Raw genomic sequence first — 20,850 nt, 5'->3', positions numbered from 1 at the left:
GGGGTAGACCATTTAGGACAGAGATGAGGAGAAACTTCTTCACCCAGAGAGTGGTGGCTGTGTGGAATGCTCTGCTGCCGAGGGCAGTGAAGGCCCCGTCTCTGGATTCATTTAAGAAAGAGTTGGATAGACCTCTCAAGGATAGTGAAATCAAGGGTTATGGAGATAAGGTAGGAACAGGATACTGATTAAGGATGATCAGCCATGATCACATTGAATGGTGGTGCAAGCTCAAAGGGCAGAATGGCCTACTCCTGCACCTATTGTCTATTGTCTATTGTCTATTGAATATCCTCCCTCAGCAGAGCTATAATGCTATCCCTTATCAAAAACGTCACTCCCCCTCCTCTCTTGCCTCCCTTTCTATCCTCCCTGTAGCATTTGTATCCTGGAATATTAAGCTGCCAGCCCTGCCCATTCCTGAGCCATGTTTCTGTAATTGCTATGATATCCTAGTCCCATGTTCCTAGCCATGCCCCGAGTTCATCTGCCTTCCCCGTTAGGCCCCTTGCATTGAAATAAATGCAGTTTAATTTATTAGTCCTACCTTGTCCCTGCCTGCCCTGACTGTTTGACTCACTTCTGTTCTCAACTGTACCAGTTTCAGATTGATCTCTTTCCTCACTATCTCCCTGGATCCCACAATCCCACCTTACCAGTTTAAGTGCTACCAAGCAGCTCCAGCAAATGTCTCTGCCAGTCCACTTCCAATTTAGGTGTAATCCGTCCTTCTTGTACAGATCACCTCTACCCCAAAAGCGATTCATTTTAACATGACACTTCCAACTTTAAACTTTCATCCTGATTTGTAAATCCCTCCACAATATCAGCCCTCTCTTTAGCCTTCTCCAGATTTATAACCCTCTACACTCACCCAATTCTGCTCTCCTCTGCATCCTTCATTCCACGCCTTCAGCTGCAAAGGTCCTCAGCTTGACGATTTCTTTCCAAAACCATTTCATTTACCTTCCTTAAAATCTACCTTGAACCAATCATTTGGACAGCTGCACTGCAAACTTAAATAGCTCAGCATCAAATGCTGACTGATAAGGCTCTTGTGATATGCTTTATATTAAAACACTTTAAAGTTTAAGCTGCGATTGAGGAAGGGGGAGGAATGGGAAAAGACATTTTTGTTTCCTGTTGATTTATCTATCCTAAATAAAAAGGCTGTCCACATTTATAAAGCCATTTGATTTACCTTAACATCTGCATTCTGCTTCATTAGTATGTCCATGGTATAGGAAACTTCCTTCCAGGAGGCTTGCTTGGTTCTGATTTTCTCTAAAAGTTCCTCTGCCTCTTGCTTGGCTTCAAGCCACTGGTTGGAATCCTTTAGCATTTCTTGTAGCTGTTGAGTGCGGGACTGTAACCTGTTCTGCACTTCATCCCACTGATTTTGAACTTTTTCAACTGCAGGAAAAAGGGTAAGAAAATTAAAATAAAAGGTTACATCAAAGAACAATTTTATTACAAGGGTGCAAACATTCATCCAATGTGCAAGGAAATCCATTACAATCAGCATGCTTTAGGTATTTGTAAATCTTATGTCTTCTACATTTCATTTGTCACAAGTATGAAAACAGATGCAAAGTCTGAATCAATGCAATCTCCACCATTCAATAAAGTACTGGCTGATCTGATTGTAATCTGAACTCTACATTCCTGAAATCTCCACAATCTTTCATCTCCTTAGATTCTTAAAAACTAAGCCTTAAAAAGATACCAAGATTCTGTATCCACTGACTTTTGAGGAAGGGAATTGCAAAGACCCAAAACTCTCTGATTTCCTTTCCTTATCTTGGTCTTAATTGGCTGACCTACAGTTTAAGGTTGGTTCCAAATGCGAAAGGGAGAGCCCACCTACCCCAACATATTATTGTTACCAAGTTTTGTGTCATTCAAGCAGTGGTTCCCACCATAATTCACACTAATAGAAGTTAATCTTGTATCTGGGCTTCTGGTGTCATGGTTTATGGTGGATGGTGGGCTTGGTGAGGATGGGGGCGGGGTGGTGCAGTGGGGAGCTGCTCTGGAAGCCAAGCCCCACTATTCCTAGAGTTGATTAAAAAGATTGAATCAATGTCCAAAATTTCCTCGACTGATAAACTCAGATTAAAAGAAAACACCCCTCAGATTTCTGTATATAACAGGAAAACATTGTTCTTAATTGATGGCAGAAAAGAAACGTGAATGACAAACCCATAATTCTCTACAGGTGAAATTTTATCCTTTTTTAAAAAAGAAAATCCCCATCCACATACAAACAAACACACAAAGAAATGAGATAAAACATGGGTAGGGAAAGACCAAATAAAACAACAGTGAAGCCCAGTTTTGGCACTGGTCTGGATTACAGACATTGATGAGATATTTTCTTTCAGTTCCTTTTTGAGTCTTTGAGGACATGTGATTGTAGACACAATGATTCTCAACCTTTCATTTGCTGCTCCTGGACATAAAAACATGGAGTTGAAAATGTGTTGCTGGAAAAGGGCAGCAGGTCAGGTAGCATCCAAGGAGCCGGAGAATCGACGTTTCGGGCATGATTCCTGAAGAAGGGCTCATGCCCGAAACGTTGATTCTCCTGTTCCTTGGATGCTGCCTGACCTGCTGCGCTTTTCCAGCAACACATTTTCAGTTCTGATCTCCAGCATCTGCAGTCCTCACATTCTCCCATAAAAACATGGAGCTGAGGTGTTTAACATTCTCCCCTCCACATAAATAAAGCCATCTTGTAGATATAACACATAATGAGATGGGTATTACATTGACAAAAACTAACTGTAACACCTTCCAAAGTCCTTTGGTTTAAAGCAGCATATTTTCTCATTTTTAAATCCACAATCTAACATAACTAACACCTTTTTAAAAACAGACCTTCCTCACCCTTTGCACCTAGAACGAGGGCAGAACTTAAATTTTAACTTTTGTGATTACATTTTAAGAAACGTTTTGCATCGAGAAAGCAAGCAAAACAGGAAAGTGGATCATTTAATGCTTGTGTGTGAGCTATCAATATTTAGTCGATAAATACACAACTTCTGAGTTAGTTATTGCAAACAAAACTCTTGCCAAGTGGATGTGAAAAGAAGAAACAACAACTATTGATCTTTAGGAAATTTAAATTGGATTTCAACTATAAAGTGTATAATGAACACAGCTGAACAAAACTTTGATCTGAAATCTATTCCTACACTGGAGATTTCTAGGGCAAAATTAAAATTTAAAGTGGTAAGACTGGTCCCTGAACAAGTGTTATCTACTCATTATGATTCCATCCTCAAGGCATTATAGACCTGAATGAAATTGGAATTTATGTGTTTTTTAACTAACGAGCAGTGTACCCTGAATGCATTTCTAAATGGACAATAAAATCTGAATTGAATCAGTTGGAGAAAAGGGGCGAATGAGTTGTTCTATGTGCACAAAACAGATGTGGGGAATGGGAAGTCCAGTAAAGAAGAGAAAAAACAGAGAAACCTGAAATTGAGTTGGCACCACTAAACTTAGCAAAGATTCATTTAGCAATGGAAAAACAAATGACTTAGAAATAGAAAAAAGAGAAATGAAATAACTCAAGCAAGAGGATGCGAGACATTGGGAAAAGAAAATTAAAAAGTTTGAACTGAAAGAAAAAGAAAAAAGCAATGGGAAGACAAGCGAATAAAAAGAAAAAGAGCATTGGAAATAAAAAAGAGAAAAAAGAAACAAAGAGAAATGAAAAGAGAGATGAAAGATCATGCAAAGAAACAATGGAAACTAATTTTTTTTAAAGAACTTGAACACGTAAGAGATAAGGAAATTATGCAAAATGACTTGATTAAACAATGGCTTAGGGTAGAGGTAGCAAGAAAAGGTCATAACTTAGAAGATGATTTCTATCAATGATTTCCTTTAAATAAGAATCTGCATTTAGTGCCTAAAGAAACAGACGATGGAATTAAAATATAGTTTTCCAACCCATTTGGGAAAGTTCACCTAAGCTCCACTATTCTTGGGATTAAGTCAAATTGCTCAAAGCTTCCAATCTACTGTCTAATGGACTTGGGTTAACAGAAAACACTGAGCAGGTTTCTGTACTTAATCAGAAATGCTATTCATTGTAAAGATATCAGTTCTAACTACAGGGAAGTAAAATGTGAATTATCAATGTATAACTCTAATGAAAGCTGAAGCTCTATCACTCTTAAACCCCATACATACAGATCAGATACACACAGACAAGAAACAAACATCAATGTTATAGGTAGGGAAAAAACGGTGGGGAAACAATGCTTAATAACACCCGTCCATAGGATTGAATGAGGTATCCTTATTGCTTCTCCAAATCTTGAATGCCAGTGATTATGGTCAGTGTAAATTAATATTTCTTTGCTATCATGTCAGACATGGACTTGAAACATTGAAGGGTCAATAATAATCCCATCTCTTTCTATAGTAGAGTACCTCCTCTGGTTTATATTCTTCAAAATGTACCCCACATTGGCTTCACTATTTCTGACTTGTCATCTTGTAATAAGACTACACCTACTCCCAAGTCACTGGTACCAATCACCATTTTGAAAGGTCTTAAAAAGTCCTGGGGAGGGGGAACAACATTGGTTCATTTATTACGATTGCTTTCAAATTCTCAAAGGCTGCTTGGCATCCTGGTGACCATGTCAATTTTGCTTGCTTAACAACCTTGTTAAACTATAACTAACATGCTGAAATTGCACAAAAACTTCCAGTAAAACTCTCACATTCCTAAAAAAATCCCATTATTTCTAATTTAGTTTTAGGAATGAGGACTTTTACTGAAACTTTCAATTTCACCGATCTTAATCTACAATATATCCTACGGAAGATATTCTTGCTTTTGCAAATTCACATAAACTGGTCTTCTAATTGCTTTATATGTTCTTCTTATCTGTTACTATGTATTACAGAATTTAAATAATTACATAGTTAGATGTAATTATTCCATTTCATAAGCCTTTGCAACATAGCTGTGGCATTTTTTTCAACCCAAATGGCATGAATCCATATTAGTATAATCTATTTGCTGTAACAGAAGTGAATGGCTCTTTAGCCCTTGATATTCATGGCACTTGTTAGTACCTCTATGATCGATCAATCTTTGAAAGAAATGAGGCACTGCCAACCTTATTGATACAGTGTTCTTTCTAATTGTGGAGTTGGGCATGAATTTATTTGTGTGAGCTGTTATTTTTCTGTCGTCTATGCAGAATCTAGTTCATTCATCTGGTTAAGGAACCACCATTACTGGAGAACTCCAACTTCTTTGAGTAGGTTCATTCAAGTGATTTTCTAGTATGTATTGAATTATTTTTCCAACTATTGTGGAACAAACTGTGGGTAATTTTAATGACATTTGGTGAGTTCTAATTATTTTTTGAGTGAGTGACTGGTGGGTTTTTGTGTGTATCTGAAGTTAATGATCAGCTTGTGAGTACTTCTGTAACCACAGTGACTTCTTTGAAAAATAATTTGTGAAGTCTGAGTGTAGAGTGAATGGATTTGTGGGCTAATGGAATTTTGTTTCTTTTGGATTACTTGCAACTCACTAAGGTAAATAATGGAACCTCAAAGGTTTGTTAAGAGCATTTTGCGATCTCTTTTTTTTAACTTAAGGGAAATTCCTATAACTGAGAAGTATGTAGCTTCAATTTTAATTTTGGGTAATGTATTAGTCTTGGGAACACCTAAGAAATGGATGGTGATGTACAGCAATAGTCCTGAAATGGAAATGATAGGTTTAATCAATTGGATTACCGTGGAGTGAAAAGTTTATGTTAGTACAAAACCAGAAGTGTTAGAGTGAAAACCCAGAATTATGTATTTACACTGAGTATGGTGAAGATATGGTGTGGTAACTCCAAGAAGAAACAATCACTGTTCCAGTTCAACACCTGAAACCTCAGCTGAATTAAACCTACTGACGTGTTCGGCACAGGAATACTGGTGTGAGTAATAGGAGTGGTGTTTTGATTACTGTAGATGAGTGATGTTTGAGAATTCAACAGGGGTGTTTGCATGCAATACAAAAGCTGTTTTATTTCTTTTCAATTTATAAAGGCATGTTTTGGGATAACTGGGTTTATATTTTGACTGCATGTTTAAAATCTTTGTGTTTTCACTGTACACAGATAATTTGGATTTTCTTTGTTCCTTATTGAAGAAACGCCTATTTTGTGGTTAAAGCACAATCTACAGCATTTATGTTTATTGTTCAGAAAGAGACCACTTTGTTAAAACCAAAACAAATAAGCTTATGATCTGTGGAGTAGGGTTCCTATCTGTGATTTGACTTGTGATCCCAGCATTATCAGCTGGGATCACAACATTGTTGACTTTTCTGGGCTGAACTTGGTACTTATTGGTACTGACTCTACCTATGTCGTGCTTAGCTCAGGTAGTACATTCAGATGTATCTCTATAAATTTCCTTGTACATCTCAAGTAGTCTTACAAGATATTGCTGTTGCCCTTCTAAATAGGAGAACAGAGTGTCTAACTGCACTAAATATCAGAATTGGTGAGACAAATTAAAGAAGTTTTGTTTGAGAAGTGTTTGTGTCTCCTTTTACTTCACTCTGTTCAACTTGGAAATCTTCTGAAACTCTTATCACCTGACACACTTGTTCCTCCTTTCTGCCATACTTTCTCCGAAAATCAGGTTGTCACATCCATCATTATAACAATGTACAATTGCCCTGCCTCTATCTTTGGGAATGGTCCAACACAATCTATGATACTTGACTGCCATGTTTTTCAAAAACTGGTGTAATCATTCAATTTTCCATGATCAGATTGAATGGTGGATCAGGCTGAATGGGCTAATGTTGCCAAGTCACAAAAGTTGACTTGTTGAAAGGACAAGTCTATTGATAGATATAGCCAATGAAATTTCAGCTTTTGTAACAATGGAACAATTGACAAACACTATCAGTGAAACATCACACCAACCAGAATGTAAAAATGTACCATTGACTTCAACAATTAACCAAATAGGTTATTGAAGGATTCTGCAACTATGTTGCCATTACTGATGGTAAGATTGTGTTCAGCCAAACACTTGAACAAATTTTTTGATTAATATAGAGAGTTAATTTTGTTAAAAGTGAATTTGCCAAAGCCAAAGTAAGTCACAAACTATGGGATAAGGTCAAATGTCTCCCAGAGAACCCAAAACAAGGGATAGAAGAATGAGGGGGGAATCTCACAGAAACATACAAAACCCTGATGGGACTGGACAAGCTATATGTGGGAAGAACGTTCCCAATGTTGGGGAAATCCAGAACGAGGAATCACAATCTAAGAATAAAGGGTAAGCCATTTAGGACTGAGATAAGGAAGAATTTCTTCACTCAGAGAGTTGTGAAATTGTGAAATTCTCTCCTACAGGAAGCTGCATAGATATATTCAAGGCGGAGCAGGACATGGCCCTTGCAGCTAAATAGATCAAGGGATATGGATAGAAAGTGGGAATGGGATACTGAGATTGCATGGTCAGCCATGATCGTACTGAATGGTGGTGCATGGTCGAATGGTCTACTCCTACACTCATTATCTATGTTTCTATTTCATGGATTTTCCCAAAACAAAAATAAAATGAACAAAACAAAACATCCTGCAATATTTTTGCATTGGTGGATTTTATCAAAGTTTGTTCCAAATTTCAGAACTCTTGTATTCCGTTGAGCAAGTTTCAATATAAAGGGAAAACAGTTGAATGGACAAAGGAATAGCAGAGTGTCTCTGGCAATTTGAAAACTGAGCTACTACTATTTAGGCTTCAGCTGTTCTCAACTTGTCTTGACAAGTCATTTAAACTGTATCAATGCATAACTGGGAAAGGTGTACTAATAATTGTGCCCCACTGTTATACAAATCATCACAAAATGTATAAATTCGTAAAGTTCCAATAAAACCATAACAATTATCAATTTTCATGGCTGACCACTACTCATGAGAAAAGATATTCACACCAGGTTTAGCATACTTTAACAAGAACAAATAAAATAAATGATTTCTAACCTAATATGACTTAACTGTGCTGCACAGCCCAACTACACACCCAAGTGATCAAAATTAAGCCAATCAAAAGATAAATGGGTTGATACATATTTGATGGGCCGGAAAAGAATAGTCAGGGTAAACAAAATTCTGAAAATCAACAATCCAGCCCACAAGTTGGAAAGATATTTTTCACAGGCCATTCATCTTAGCCGTGTCCACATGCTGTTGTGAAGAAGGTGACAGTTGCTTTCTGATTTGATGGTCAATCAGATCTTCTAATTTCAGAGTTTCTTTTAAACCTTTTTTCTAACATAGAGAGATGTTGTGAAGGAGGTGGAGAGACAGAGAGAGAGATATCCAGATACTTTCTGCCTTGGTTTGCTAAAGGAAACGAAAGAAGCATATGTCAGGTACAGACAGGACAGATCAAGTGAATCCTTAAAAGGGTATAAAGGCAGTATGAGTATACTTAAGAGGGAAATCAGGAGGGCAAAAAGGGGACATGAGATAGCTTTGGCAAATAGAGTTAAAGAGAATCCAAAGGATTTTTACAAATACATTAAGGACAAAAGGGTAACTGGGGAGAGAATAGGGCCTTCAAAGGTCAGCAAGGCAGCCTTTGTGTGGAGCTGCAAGGAGATGGGGGAGATACTAAATGAGCATTTTGCATCAGTGTTTACTGTAGAAAAGGTCATGGAAGATGTAGAATGTTTGGAAATAAATGGTGACATCTTGAAAAATGTCCGTATGACAGAGGAGAAAGTGCTGGATATCTTGAAATGCATACAGGTGCATAAACCCCCAGGATCCGATCAGGTGTACCCTAGAACTCTGTGGGAGGCTAGGGAAGTGATTGTTGGGCCCCTTGCTGAGATATTTGTATCATCGATAGTCAGTGAGGTGCCAGAAGACTGGAGGTTGGCTAACGTGGTGTACTGGTTAAGAAGGGCGGTAAGGACAAGCCAGGGAACTATAAACCAGTGAGTCTGACCTCAGTAGTGAACAAGTTGTTGGAGGGAATCCTGAGGGACAGGATGTACATGTATTTGGAAAGGCCAGGACTGATTAGGGATAGTCAACATGGCTTTGTGCGTGGGAAATCATGTCTCACAAACTTGATTTGAGTTTCTTGAAGAAGTAACAAAGAGGATTGATGAGGGCAGAGCTGTAGGTGTGATCTATATGGACTTCAGGAAGGCGTTCGACAAGGTTGCCCATGGGAGACTGGTTAGCAAGGTTAGATCTCATGGCATATAGGGAGAACTAGCCATTTGAATACAGAACTGGCTCAAAGGTAGAACAGAGAGGATGATGGTGGAGGGTTGTGTTACAGACTGGAGGCCGCCAGTGGAGTGCCATAAGGATGGGTGCTGGGTCCACTACTTTTCGTAATGCATATAAATGATTTGGTTGTGAGCATAAGAGGTTCGGTTAGTAAGTTTGCAGATGACACCAAAATTGGAGGTGTAGTGGACAGCAAAGAAGATTACCTCAGATTACTACAGGATCTTGATCAGATGGGCCAATAGGCTGAGGAGTGGCAGATGGAGCTTAATTTAGATAAATGCAAGGTACTGCATTTTGGGAAACCAAATCTTAGCAGGACATATGCACTTAATGGTAAGGTCCTAGGGAGTGCTGTTGAACAGAGAGACTTTGGAGTGCAGGTTCATAGCTCCTTGAAAGTGGAGTTGCAGGTAGATAGAATAGCGAAGAAGGTGTTTGGTATGCTTTCCTTTATTGATCAGAGTATTGAGTACAGGAGTTGGGAGGTCATGTTGCAGCTGTACAGGACATTGGTTGGGTCACTGTTGGAATATTGCGTGCAATTCTGGTCTCCTTCCTATCGGAAAGATGTTGTGAAACTTGAAAGGGTTCGGAAAAGATTTACAAGGATGTTGCCAGGACTGGAGGATTTGAGCTATTGGGGGAGGTTGAATAGGCTAGGACTGTCTTCACTGGAGCATCAGAGGCTGAGGGGTGACCTTATAGAGATTTACAAAATCATGAGGGGCATGGACAGGATAAATGGAAAAGGTCTCTTCCTTGGGGTGTGGATTCCAGAACTAGAGGGCATAGGTTTAGGGTTTGAGGGGAAAGATATAAAAGATTCCTAAGGGGCAACCTTTTCACACAGAGGGTGGTACGTGTTTGGAATGAGTTGCCAGAGGAAGTGGTGAAGGCTAGTACAATTGCAACATTTAAAAGGCATCTGGATGGGTACATGAACAAGAAGTGTTTGGGGGCAGATGGGCTGTGTGCAGGTAGGTGGGACTAGATTGGGTTGGGATATCTAGTCGGCATGGACGAATTGGACCGAAAGGTCTGTTTCCATGCTGTACATCTCTATGACTCTCTGTAGTCTCTGTAGGTTTATCTTTGCAGTTTTTAAAAACTCTTATAGCTCAACCATTCAGAGTGGAATTGTCAGGTTGTCAGGTGGAATTCCCTTCAGTGAAAAAGATGCTGTGCTTCTTGAATTCACCTCTCACGGTTTCAAAAAGCAACATTATATCACATATAGTTTTTTAAAAAAATGCAGCATCAGATTTTCAAATGCAAATCTCGCCTGGCATTTCAGTGATAGAATTCCAACTTTCATTTCAGTTTACAGTTATATATCAAAAAATGTAGCCATTCACAACAACAAAAACAGAAATTGCTAGAAAAGCTGAGCAGGTCTGGCAGCATGTATGGAGAGAAGTCAGATCGGGTGCGGTGATCCTTCTTCAGAACTGTCATTTGCAACTGGATATTGATGCCAGGAACTGTTGTTAAATGGAGACTCAATGGCCAGTTATCCCAGTTATTTATTTTTTCATGCAAACTAAATGTGTGTTAGCAGGAATACTCAATGGTGCAGAAAGAGGCACAGAGTTTGGTATGGGATCTCAAAAATCTTGAAAATGATTTCCAATAGTTTTGCAGTGAGAGTCATTTATCCAGACCACTACTCTTCACATTTTTGGAGAGATCACATGGCAGTAATTTTAAGCTATTTTGTTTTTGAAAATCATTCCTGCAACAGACAATGACAATGCCATGGTGGACACTTTGTTAAGAGCAAACATAAAAGATTATTAAAAATGTAATGATCAAAATGGAATGTGTAGAATATGATTGTTATTAAAACACTTTGCGTTTAATGTAAATATATTATTAGTCTCAACAGAACATTGGAATAATGATAAGAAAAAACAAGATAGAAACTGAAACTATCTTTTAAGGATACCGTTTCATTTTTTTTCTGTGGGAGAGGCAAGATAAAGATTTTCTATGCATAATTAACATGTGGGAATTTGCATTTTATAGTAGAGGCAAATTAGTTTTTATTGGCTCTCCTCTGTTCACTCCCCAGAGGTGACCACAACAAATATTCTTAATTTTTTTCGCATGCAGCTACATCATACTTTAATTAAAACCTAGTTCTACTTAAAAATGAAGGAGACGGTTGCAGAACTTTGAGTGAAAAAATAAATTTATTACTAAGAAAAAACAACATCAATCACACACAAACACAGATGTAAAGCTTAAAATGGAAGGAATGTCTCGTATAAAAAGGAAAATCAAGAAAATATAGTTTTAAAAAATGCCTCAGAGTCCTTGAGGTGTCCAATTGTTTAACTGATGCCTTGTATCCCAGCAGTGACACAACTGGGAACAATCTTGAGTTGGCAATGATTGGATGACTTTGAGTTTTGCTGAATGAATGTTTCTCTAATTTGCTTTAACATTAGGCACTGCTTCTCAAGAGGCTGGGGTAAACAAGGAGAGGCAGAGAGACAGAGAAAGAGAGCAAGCTTTTCAGTTCTGCTAGTACAAGTTGACTTTCATCTCCATAGCATGAAATATAGATCCTCTGTATACTCTCCTGCCTATCTTCATTGCATGAAACGTCCAGAAAAGTGTAAATCAAACAGGAGATATATACCTGAGTGACCACTTTCAGCTATTTTGATGTCATCTTAATTTCAGTTCAAACTGACCCTTCTTTAATTGATGGTTTCTTCAAATGGCTAACCTCGTCAGATGACCTCGGTGGCCATCTTAAGTGAATGTTCCTTTTTAAAACCATTTAGTACACAAATCCAGGTACAGCAAACTTTGATTTAACCATCATGTGGAGGAGCCTGTATTGGACTGGTGTAGACAAAGTTAAAAATTACACAACACCAGGTTATACACCAACAGATTTATTTGGAAGCTTTCGGAGTGCTGCTCCTTCATCAGGTAGTTTCATCAGACAGTTACCTGAAGGAGCAGCGCTCCGAAAGCTCATGCTTCCAAATAAACCTGTTGGACTATAACCTGGTGTTGTGTAATTTTTAACTTTGAATTAACCAACAGCTTATGAACTGGCATTCTCAACAAACCAGCAAAAATTATCTACCTGAAATATGAAGATTACTGTATTATCACAATTTCCTCAATTTGAGGGCACGAATGAGAATGATCTCTGCCATTACATTTTGTTCTAGACAAAGTCGCATTATTATTTAAGTGATTTATACTGTAAATAAAGTATAACAGTGAGGTATATACCACCTGCATGATATTTCTATTACTTAGTGTGTGGTTTTACACTGATTATGTGGATCTCTTGATCAACTGTAGTATTTGATCAGCTGGTACCCTCCTGATCCCATTGGTTCCAGTTAATAAAAGATTTACTATATTAAAATCACAGGATAGAAAGTGAATTTTTTTTACCATTATCATAATACACTGTCAAGCCTAAAATATCTTTGGACACACTGCCAAGGCTGCAAGAACTTTTGCCCAGCCATTCTAACACTTCCCTTTAATTGTCCGGAACCAATTAAATTTCACTCCTATTCCATTTTTTGCTCCTCTCACATATTCAACTGAACAACTGAAGCTATACATGTTTATGATAATAAGTTGTCCACATAAAGCTAGGATAACTCATTAAAACAATTATGCACAATTGTCCATGGTCAACTAATTTTCATAATTATCCACAGCAGACAGCACTATGCAATCCATTTATAACCATCTCCGGGCAAACAGCACCTGTAATGGTAAATCTACTCCAGACATTACATCGTCACAAATCCAGTAACACAAAAATGTACTTATTTAAACTATATCATTAAAATACGGGCATGAAAACCACTCGCTATTTAAACCGACAATCTACATGGACAACAACTTCAGTAGATGGGCAGAAAGTAGTTGCAGTGAGTTAAACACCGACTCCACCTTTGACTAGATTCCCATTCTACAGACTTCATTCAATAGAAAGTAAAACCCCAGTGAATGTAAAATGGACCCTAATCCGCTCCAACCACGTTGTGCCCCTATGACCTTGAACATCATCTCACACTTTCCAGTTCAATACTGAGCCAATTTGAACCTGAGACTGATCTCATCATACCGAAATATTCTAACTCAATCTGTTATCAATGCATGCATCTTGACACCACACAGCCATCAGCTCATTCTTCCAATTGCACATGGTCATAACATATTGCTACAACTGCCACTCAACAGGTCTTATTTCCCTATGCATGCTTGTGTGGCACAGTGGTTAGCACTGCTACCTCACAGCACCAGGGATCCGGGTTCGATTCCTGTCTTGAGCAACTGTGTGGAGTTTGCACATTTTCCCCATGTCTGTGTGGGTTCCCTCTGGGTGCTCTGGTTTCTTCCCACAATCCAAAGATGTGCAGGTTCGGCGAATTGGCCATACTAAATTGCCCACGCTAAATTAGAGTTAGGTACATTAGTATAAGGTAGGGGAATGGGTCTGGGTGTGTTACGTTTTGGACAGTGGGTGTGGACTTGTTGGGCCAAAGGGCCTGTTTCCAAATTGTAATCCTATTATTGTTTCTAAACAATAGAATCAAGCAGTATGACCTCGACTTTCAGATCCTTAACCCTCTTGGAAAACCCATACTCTTCCAATTCTGGCCTTTTGAGATTTGCTGATTTGAATCACGCCAACACTGTGAGCAGTACCTTCAGCTGCCAGGATTCTAAGCTTTAGAGTTCCCTTCCTAACCCCCTTTACTTCTCCTCCCTGCTCCAAAATATTTATGAAGTTTAGCTTTAAGACCAAACTATGGTCACTGGCTAAATATCTCCGCATATGGTTTACTGTCAAATGAGATAACCCTCCTGTTTAGAATTTCAGGACCTATTACTTAAAGATGCCATGAAATAAAAATTGTTATCTGATTGCAAAAAAGACTGGATTATTTGTTGAATTATTCAATCTTGACTCTGAGTAGAAATGTTTGTGTTTGTAGCTTTTGCCCCTGCATCAAGCAAGCACTGGATTGTGTGCAACTCTCACTGCACTCCAAAAGTAATTAATTGGTATTCATTTACACCAGCTTCAGCCAGGTGTTAACAAAATTGCACTAATCTAAAAATTGAGTCTGCAACCTTACTCCTCCAGTCATCCTAACAACAAAATCATTGACATTTTGAAAATGTCCTACAGCTAACCATCCAAAGTGCCCATCTGTTTTCTGCGGTTGGCTCCTCTTAATAAGCAGTATTCTTTGATTGCCATTTGAGGCTACAATTAGTTGGTTTGTATGCAACACTCAGTTCAATGGCTTTCATGGACAGTGGAGCCAATGAGGCCCAATAAACTTAATTTTGCTATTCTGAAAGTTTAAGGTCATGGTTGCTTAGAAAATTGAAGTTGGTTGGGTGTGAATATCAGTGAGTGAGGAACTGTAGTGAACAGTTCGCATTGAGAACAATGGTTGAGCTCCTAACTTATGGCAAATAGAGTCAGAGAGTCATAGAACCATACAGCATGGAAACAGATCCTTCGGTCCAACCAGTCCATGTCGAACATAATCCTAACTTAAACTAGTCCCACCTGTCTGCTCCTGGCCCCTATCTCTTCAAACCTTTCCTATTCATATATCTAGCCAATTGTCTTTTAAACATTGTAATTGTACCGGCATCCACCACTTCCTCAGGAAGTTCATTCTTGACATTCGAAGCATAAAAGTAAGCTGATTCCCATTATACTCATATACCCAATTTGCTTTTAAAATTCCTCCCTTCCCCTTCCCAGGGTTGGTTATTTCAAAGCTAAAATTAAACCCACATTGTGAGAAGCACTTTGAAATATTCCAATTATGTCTGAATTGTTACTAATTAGATATTTTGGATTCCTTAACATGTTAGCATATTAAAATATTAAAGAATTGATTAACTAGAGTGGAGGGTGTAAATTAAATAATAGAGTCTTGCAGTGCCACACTTGCCAGAAGGCATAGAATTAAATACAGAAACAGAAAAAGTTGGCAATACTTGACAGTCAAAGCAGTATCTTTGAAAAGACTAGGTAAGTGAACACTTGAATGTGAACCATTGGCTGAACACTAGAAAAAAAAACAAGTAAAAGGGACGTTTTGTACAAGTGATTTGTCTTCTTTTCCTGTACAATGTGTGGTTGAACAGCACCGACTCTTCATTTAGTTCCTTTCTTTCGTTTTTGCTGAAGTGTCTAAAATGAATCTGTTTTCATCACTGATGCAGACTAAAGTGCTGAGTTTCATTTTGCTTTTTTTTTTACATTGCCAGAATCACAATTTCCTTTGGTTTTTAAAAAAGTGAATACTCCTATTACTCACTGTTCTGTCTGTTGTCATTGACCATGATCTGCAGTGATTTGATTTATAAATGAGTTTTTTCCACATCCTCAAATGGTGAATAAACCTCTTCTTGGCTCCACTAGCAAAGTGAACTTAATGAAAGTTGGATTGTAATTAAGTCTTCATTGGCAAAGTTATATTTAATAAGCTTATCAAAGCACATTTAGATCATGACATATGCTACTCAGCAGGTCTGCTTATTTACAAAAGGTATAATTTGGTAAAATTTTCATTTGAGGATGCAACATGAAAATAATTAATACAGCATATGATTGCTCTCAAAATATAATTCAAAAGCTATTAATGTTAATGAGTAGCAGTGGTGCTGTGGGTATCCTAATACTTTTGGATTTACTGATGCATTGGCCATTATGGTCACTGTGACAGCCCTAATCTACTGTTATCTGGAACTCATTACTTATCTAATGAAGTGTAACAGGAAAGACTATAATAGTTTTTACAGCTTATAAAATTGCCCTGCTCAGCTTTGCAGCCAACCATATAATTTGCTAAATAGTATAGGTCTGTATTCCCCCGTTGCAGTATTGACATTAATGACTGGCTGAAACATGCTTCTGATCCTACAAAATGGCAGCACATTGTCCATCAAGTTTCATCATGCTTTGAGTTGCAACTTTGAAATGATAATGAAAAAAGGAAGCAAATCCAGCACTCTAGATCCCAATACCTCCTTGGACATCCTGCCCATGCGTTCAAAGATCTGTGGGTGAGAATCAATCTATTCAGTCAAATAAAGACCATGGCAGAACCTGTGAAGTCTACATCCTCGAATCAAGGGACAGCTGATTAGGATAATTTTCACTGTGGGACATCCCCTAGAGCAGTGCTCATCAATTACAACCATGTAGTAATTCATTTGATTAATGAGTTTCAGTTTGCCTTGGTTGGTGAAGGGAAAGCCAAATAGCCAAGGTGCCCTCTTCAGGTTGTTTTTCCAGGGTTGAGCAGTTGTGTGGACATGGAGAAGGGTGGAATAAGACATTGCTTTTATCTTACTCCTCGCATGTAGCTGATCAGATTTCATTGCTAAGACATATATGGTTATTTGAGTGCTCCCACCTAAAGAACTGTACCTCACCATACCATGGATGAGGTGTGGGTGGTGTAGGGTAAGAGTTTTTGCCATATAGAGTTGACAGCTACTTTGAGCCAATGGTCTCCTTTAAATGGGACATTTGCTACAGAGACTAGATTATAGTGGTGGTGGAAAAGCAAAGCAGGTCAGACAACATCCAAGGAGCAGGAAAATTGACGTTTCAGGCAAAAGCCCTTCACATCAGCATTCCTGATGAAGGGCTTTTTCCCGAAACATTGATTGTCCTGCTCCTCAGATCCTGCCTGACCTGCTGTGCTTTTCCACCACCACTCTAATCCAGACTCTGATCTCCAGCATCTGTAGTCCTCACTTTCGCTTACAGGGAGCCAAATGAGCATCCTGTTATGGATTAAGACTGGTCAATTACATCTGACCCTGATCATACAATATATACATTGATGGTTTCTGATCATATTGGAGTGGGTGGTGGACTGTGAACTGCCTTGGTGCAGTTGGCGCTTACATTACTTCACAGTGTGTTGGAATGGTCCTCTTAGTTCTATCACTTGTATAAATGGTTCCAATGCATACAGCATATCCACTGGTCAAGTTTTTCAAAAAAATGACATTTGCATGTGGTGATGGACCCTCTAACCAAAACAGGGGGTGCCCAATGATTGGCGCTACAGAAAATAGGCCCAGTTTCTTCATCACCATGAAAAGTGAAGAGAAGACCCTTTTAGGGTCCTTGACTTAACACCAGACCAGGAGAAAGTGAGGACTGCAGATGCTGGAGAGTCAGAGTCAAAAAGAACGTTGCTGGAAAAGCACAGCAGGTCAGGCAGCATCCGAGGGGAAGGAGAGTCGAAGTTTCTGGCATAAGCCCTTCATCAGGAATGGAGGGCTTATGCCTGAAACATTGACTCTTCTGCTCCTCAGATGCTGCCTGACTTGCTGTGCTTTTCCAGCGCCACACTTTTTAGCACCAGGTCAAACAAGTGAAAATTGCCTGCCTTAAGAGAAAAAATGGCAAAGGGAAGGAAAACTGAATGAAACTGGCATCAATGTTTTGGCAAGAATCAGAAAACAAGCAGATTGTTAAAAATACAGACACTTTGTTCTGCCCATTGAGTTCCTGGCAGAAGCAGATAACCCTTACTGTTGCAGACTGGGGCTCACAACAGGATAAACAAGAGACACACCGGGCCTCTGATAAATAATGATCAAACATAAATAAATAAATACTCAAGCAGGGAGTGCAAATCAAGCACCTGATGATTGAATGGACTCTCTGTGATGGGTTTTTAAAATTTATCTTTGTGGTGTCACTCAGTCCTCGCAATACTCAACGTCTGTTGTATACGTACGTGCGGTGTAGTCATGGTGACAGCAGTAAGTATAATTTATATTTTTGCTCCATCATTATCATCTTTTTTAACTGTCTCTACCCTTGAGTTGGCACTTCCAGCATTCCACAGAATTGACATTAGATGGGTGCAACAGGCCAGCAAATTAAAAAGGAACTGGCTCTGATTACCATTCCTGACTACCCAAAGTGCATAATTTCAAAGGAAAATCAGACCTAATGTTGCTACTTTGAATGGATTTCGATAAACATCATGGTCCGTATTTTCATAATTTCACACTTATCCCTATTCCTCTCCTCTATCACCCACTGAAATGATCCACTTCACCCATTTATAACCAGAAGGAGAACACTGATTTGCATATGCAATGAGACTGCCACAACTGTCTGAAAGCTTTGGGACAGAAAATAAATTTGGGATTATTCAGTATACCAATAAAGAACAAAACACTCACATGGTACTTTTCACACCTTCAGAACCTGCCAAACCACTTTGAATTCAATCAGCTGGTTTTGAAGAACAATTGTCACTGTTACTGAGGAAAGTGCAGCAACTAATTCATGCATAGGACAGTTCCACAGTCAATGAATGAGTAGTTTTTGAATGCGTAGTTAAGGGGCAAGGACGGGCCAGTATAGGAGGACATTTCGTGACCAACTGATGGACTGTGACACCTCCAAAGTCAAAACTGAGTGTATTCACAAAAATCTAGAAAGATCACAAGCATAGGATTTCATTACAACTAGCAGTTGACTCATGTGGATACTATAGCTTACTGAACACTCTTAATGTATGAATTAGTGCCAGACAAGACAATAAGGTTAATCAGAAGGTTGGCAAAACCCAGGAAATAGAAAACAACATAGTCAGCTGTGCGTCTTAGCCCTGATTGAAAGCCGGCCAGCAGAGCAACTCACTGAAATACCTGATCTCCCAGGTTATCAAAAGCATTGTTCCAAATTCTTTCAAATATCATAGGAGCTCAAAAGATAGGTGGATATATATTTGAAAGTGATGAAGTCAGAGGACAAGGAAGATAGGGCTGGAGAATGGCTAGCTCTTTCAGGAGCCAGTACAGATATGATGGGACAAAAGGCCTTATTTTCTATGGTAGAATTCTGTGATTCCTTTATGATACCATCACTTCAGGACTAAGCTTGTGTTGTTTTAAGAGTCTGCATGTCCAACAAATCAACAATTTAATAGATTGGAAAAACACCTCTACCCATCCAATTATCATATGAAAATGAAGCACCAACAAGAGGCAAGTCAGACTCATAGAAGATTCATGATGAAAGGGTCTTTTTCAGGTTGGAAAAATGTGTATAACTAGTGGAGTGCCACAAGGGTTAATCCAAAAGCCACAATTATTAACTAGCTATATTAATGATTTAGGTGAGGGGGCAAAATATAATGTATCCAAATTTGCAAATGACATAAAAATAAATGAGAGGGCATGTTGTGATGAGGAGATAAAGAATCTACAAGTGGTCTTAGGCTTGAGACAGTGGGCAAAGAGCTGTCAGTGTATTTGCAGATGAAGTCCAATGCAAGAAAGCACAAAATCATGCACCTTGGTAGGAAGAATGAAAAGGTAGACTATTATTTAAATGGAAGAAGTCCCTCAAAAAAAGGTAACAGAGAGGGAGCTGGATGTTCTTGTGCATGAAAAGGTGCTGCTTGTAATTAAGACGACAAATGGGATTTTGGCCCCTAATGCTCGGCGGTTGGAGTTTAAAAGTAGGAAAGACTTGTTACAACTGTAGTGTGTTGGGAGTGGTCACGTCTGGAATACTGTGTACAGTTTTTGTCCTGGCATTTAAGAAAGGATATTCTGGCATCAGAGGCAGATCTAAAGAGATTCACTAGGCCATCTATGGGAAAAAGAGGTTGATTTATCAAGAATGGCTCACAACAGGTTAAGCCTTTGTTCATTAGAGTTTAAAAGAATGAGAGGTAACATTACTGACAAATATAAGGAGCCTTGACAAGGTAGATGTTGAGAAGGTGTTGAGAAGGGACATAATAACAGAACAAGAGGTCATTCAGTTAACACTGTGATGTGAAAGAATTTCTTCTCCCAGAGTGTAGTGAATGTCTGAAATTCTCTCCCACAAAGAGTTGTGGAAGGCAGATTTTAAAGAAGAGGCAGATAGAGTTTTGAAATTTTGAAGAATTGATGAGCTGACATGAAAGAGGAGCCATATCTTATTGGAAGGCAAAGGGGTGGGGGATGGGGGATGGGTGTGGTTTTAATATCAAATGACCTAATCCTGTTCCTATTCTTTATGGTATGTTCAAAAGAACAAATGGAAAAGTTATCTTGCTTTCTGCCACTAGACAACTCACCCAAACTTAAGTAAATGTAAAAAAAAGGAAAACTTTTAAGGGATGTTTTTGAAGTATTTAAATGTGCCCCTCAACAAACAAGAGTGTAAGAGCCATATTTATCTAATACCCTTCATCTGTGTGAACTGCCACCTTGGCTTTTGCTCCGAATGACCTTCCTACATACTGAAACTGGCATTTAAGCATAAACATGTACTCCCTGATTTTGGTTGCCATTTTACTCCAAACAGTCCATTTATGTTGAATCACTGAAACAAAAAGAATGATAAAACTTCCTGCGCACAGCAATTTTGGAAAGTGAGAAACAATTTTTTTTCTAATATTGCACCCACTTTGTGACTTTTGGTGCAGCAGACTGCTGGAGTACTAGAAATTAAAGGTAGCTATAAATGGACTACTATGTTACGAAA

The 20,850-nt window shown here is 38.7% G+C and overlaps 1 protein-coding gene across 5 annotated transcripts in view; it reads right to left on the bottom strand.

Moving 5' to 3' along the window:
• The window catches only part of dmd (dystrophin), a 2,012,228-nt gene that overhangs the window by 372,324 nt on the left and 1,619,054 nt on the right, over nucleotides 1-20,850 (bottom strand). For all 5 annotated transcript variants that reach the window (XM_043700735.1, XM_043700733.1, XM_043700734.1 and 2 more), the window contains one exon: nucleotides 1,202-1,413. In XM_043700735.1, coding sequence (XP_043556670.1) covers nucleotides 1,202-1,413 — 212 coding nt within the window. The remainder of the gene's footprint in view (nucleotides 1-1,201; nucleotides 1,414-20,850) is intronic.

Source organism: Chiloscyllium plagiosum, chromosome 12, assembly GCF_004010195.1.
Source record: "Chiloscyllium plagiosum isolate BGI_BamShark_2017 chromosome 12, ASM401019v2, whole genome shotgun sequence".
Classification (NCBI taxonomy): Eukaryota; Metazoa; Chordata; class Chondrichthyes; order Orectolobiformes; family Hemiscylliidae; genus Chiloscyllium; species Chiloscyllium plagiosum.
The sequence above is the reverse complement of the archived record's forward strand: the minus strand, read 5'-3'. Positions and strand labels throughout refer to the sequence as shown.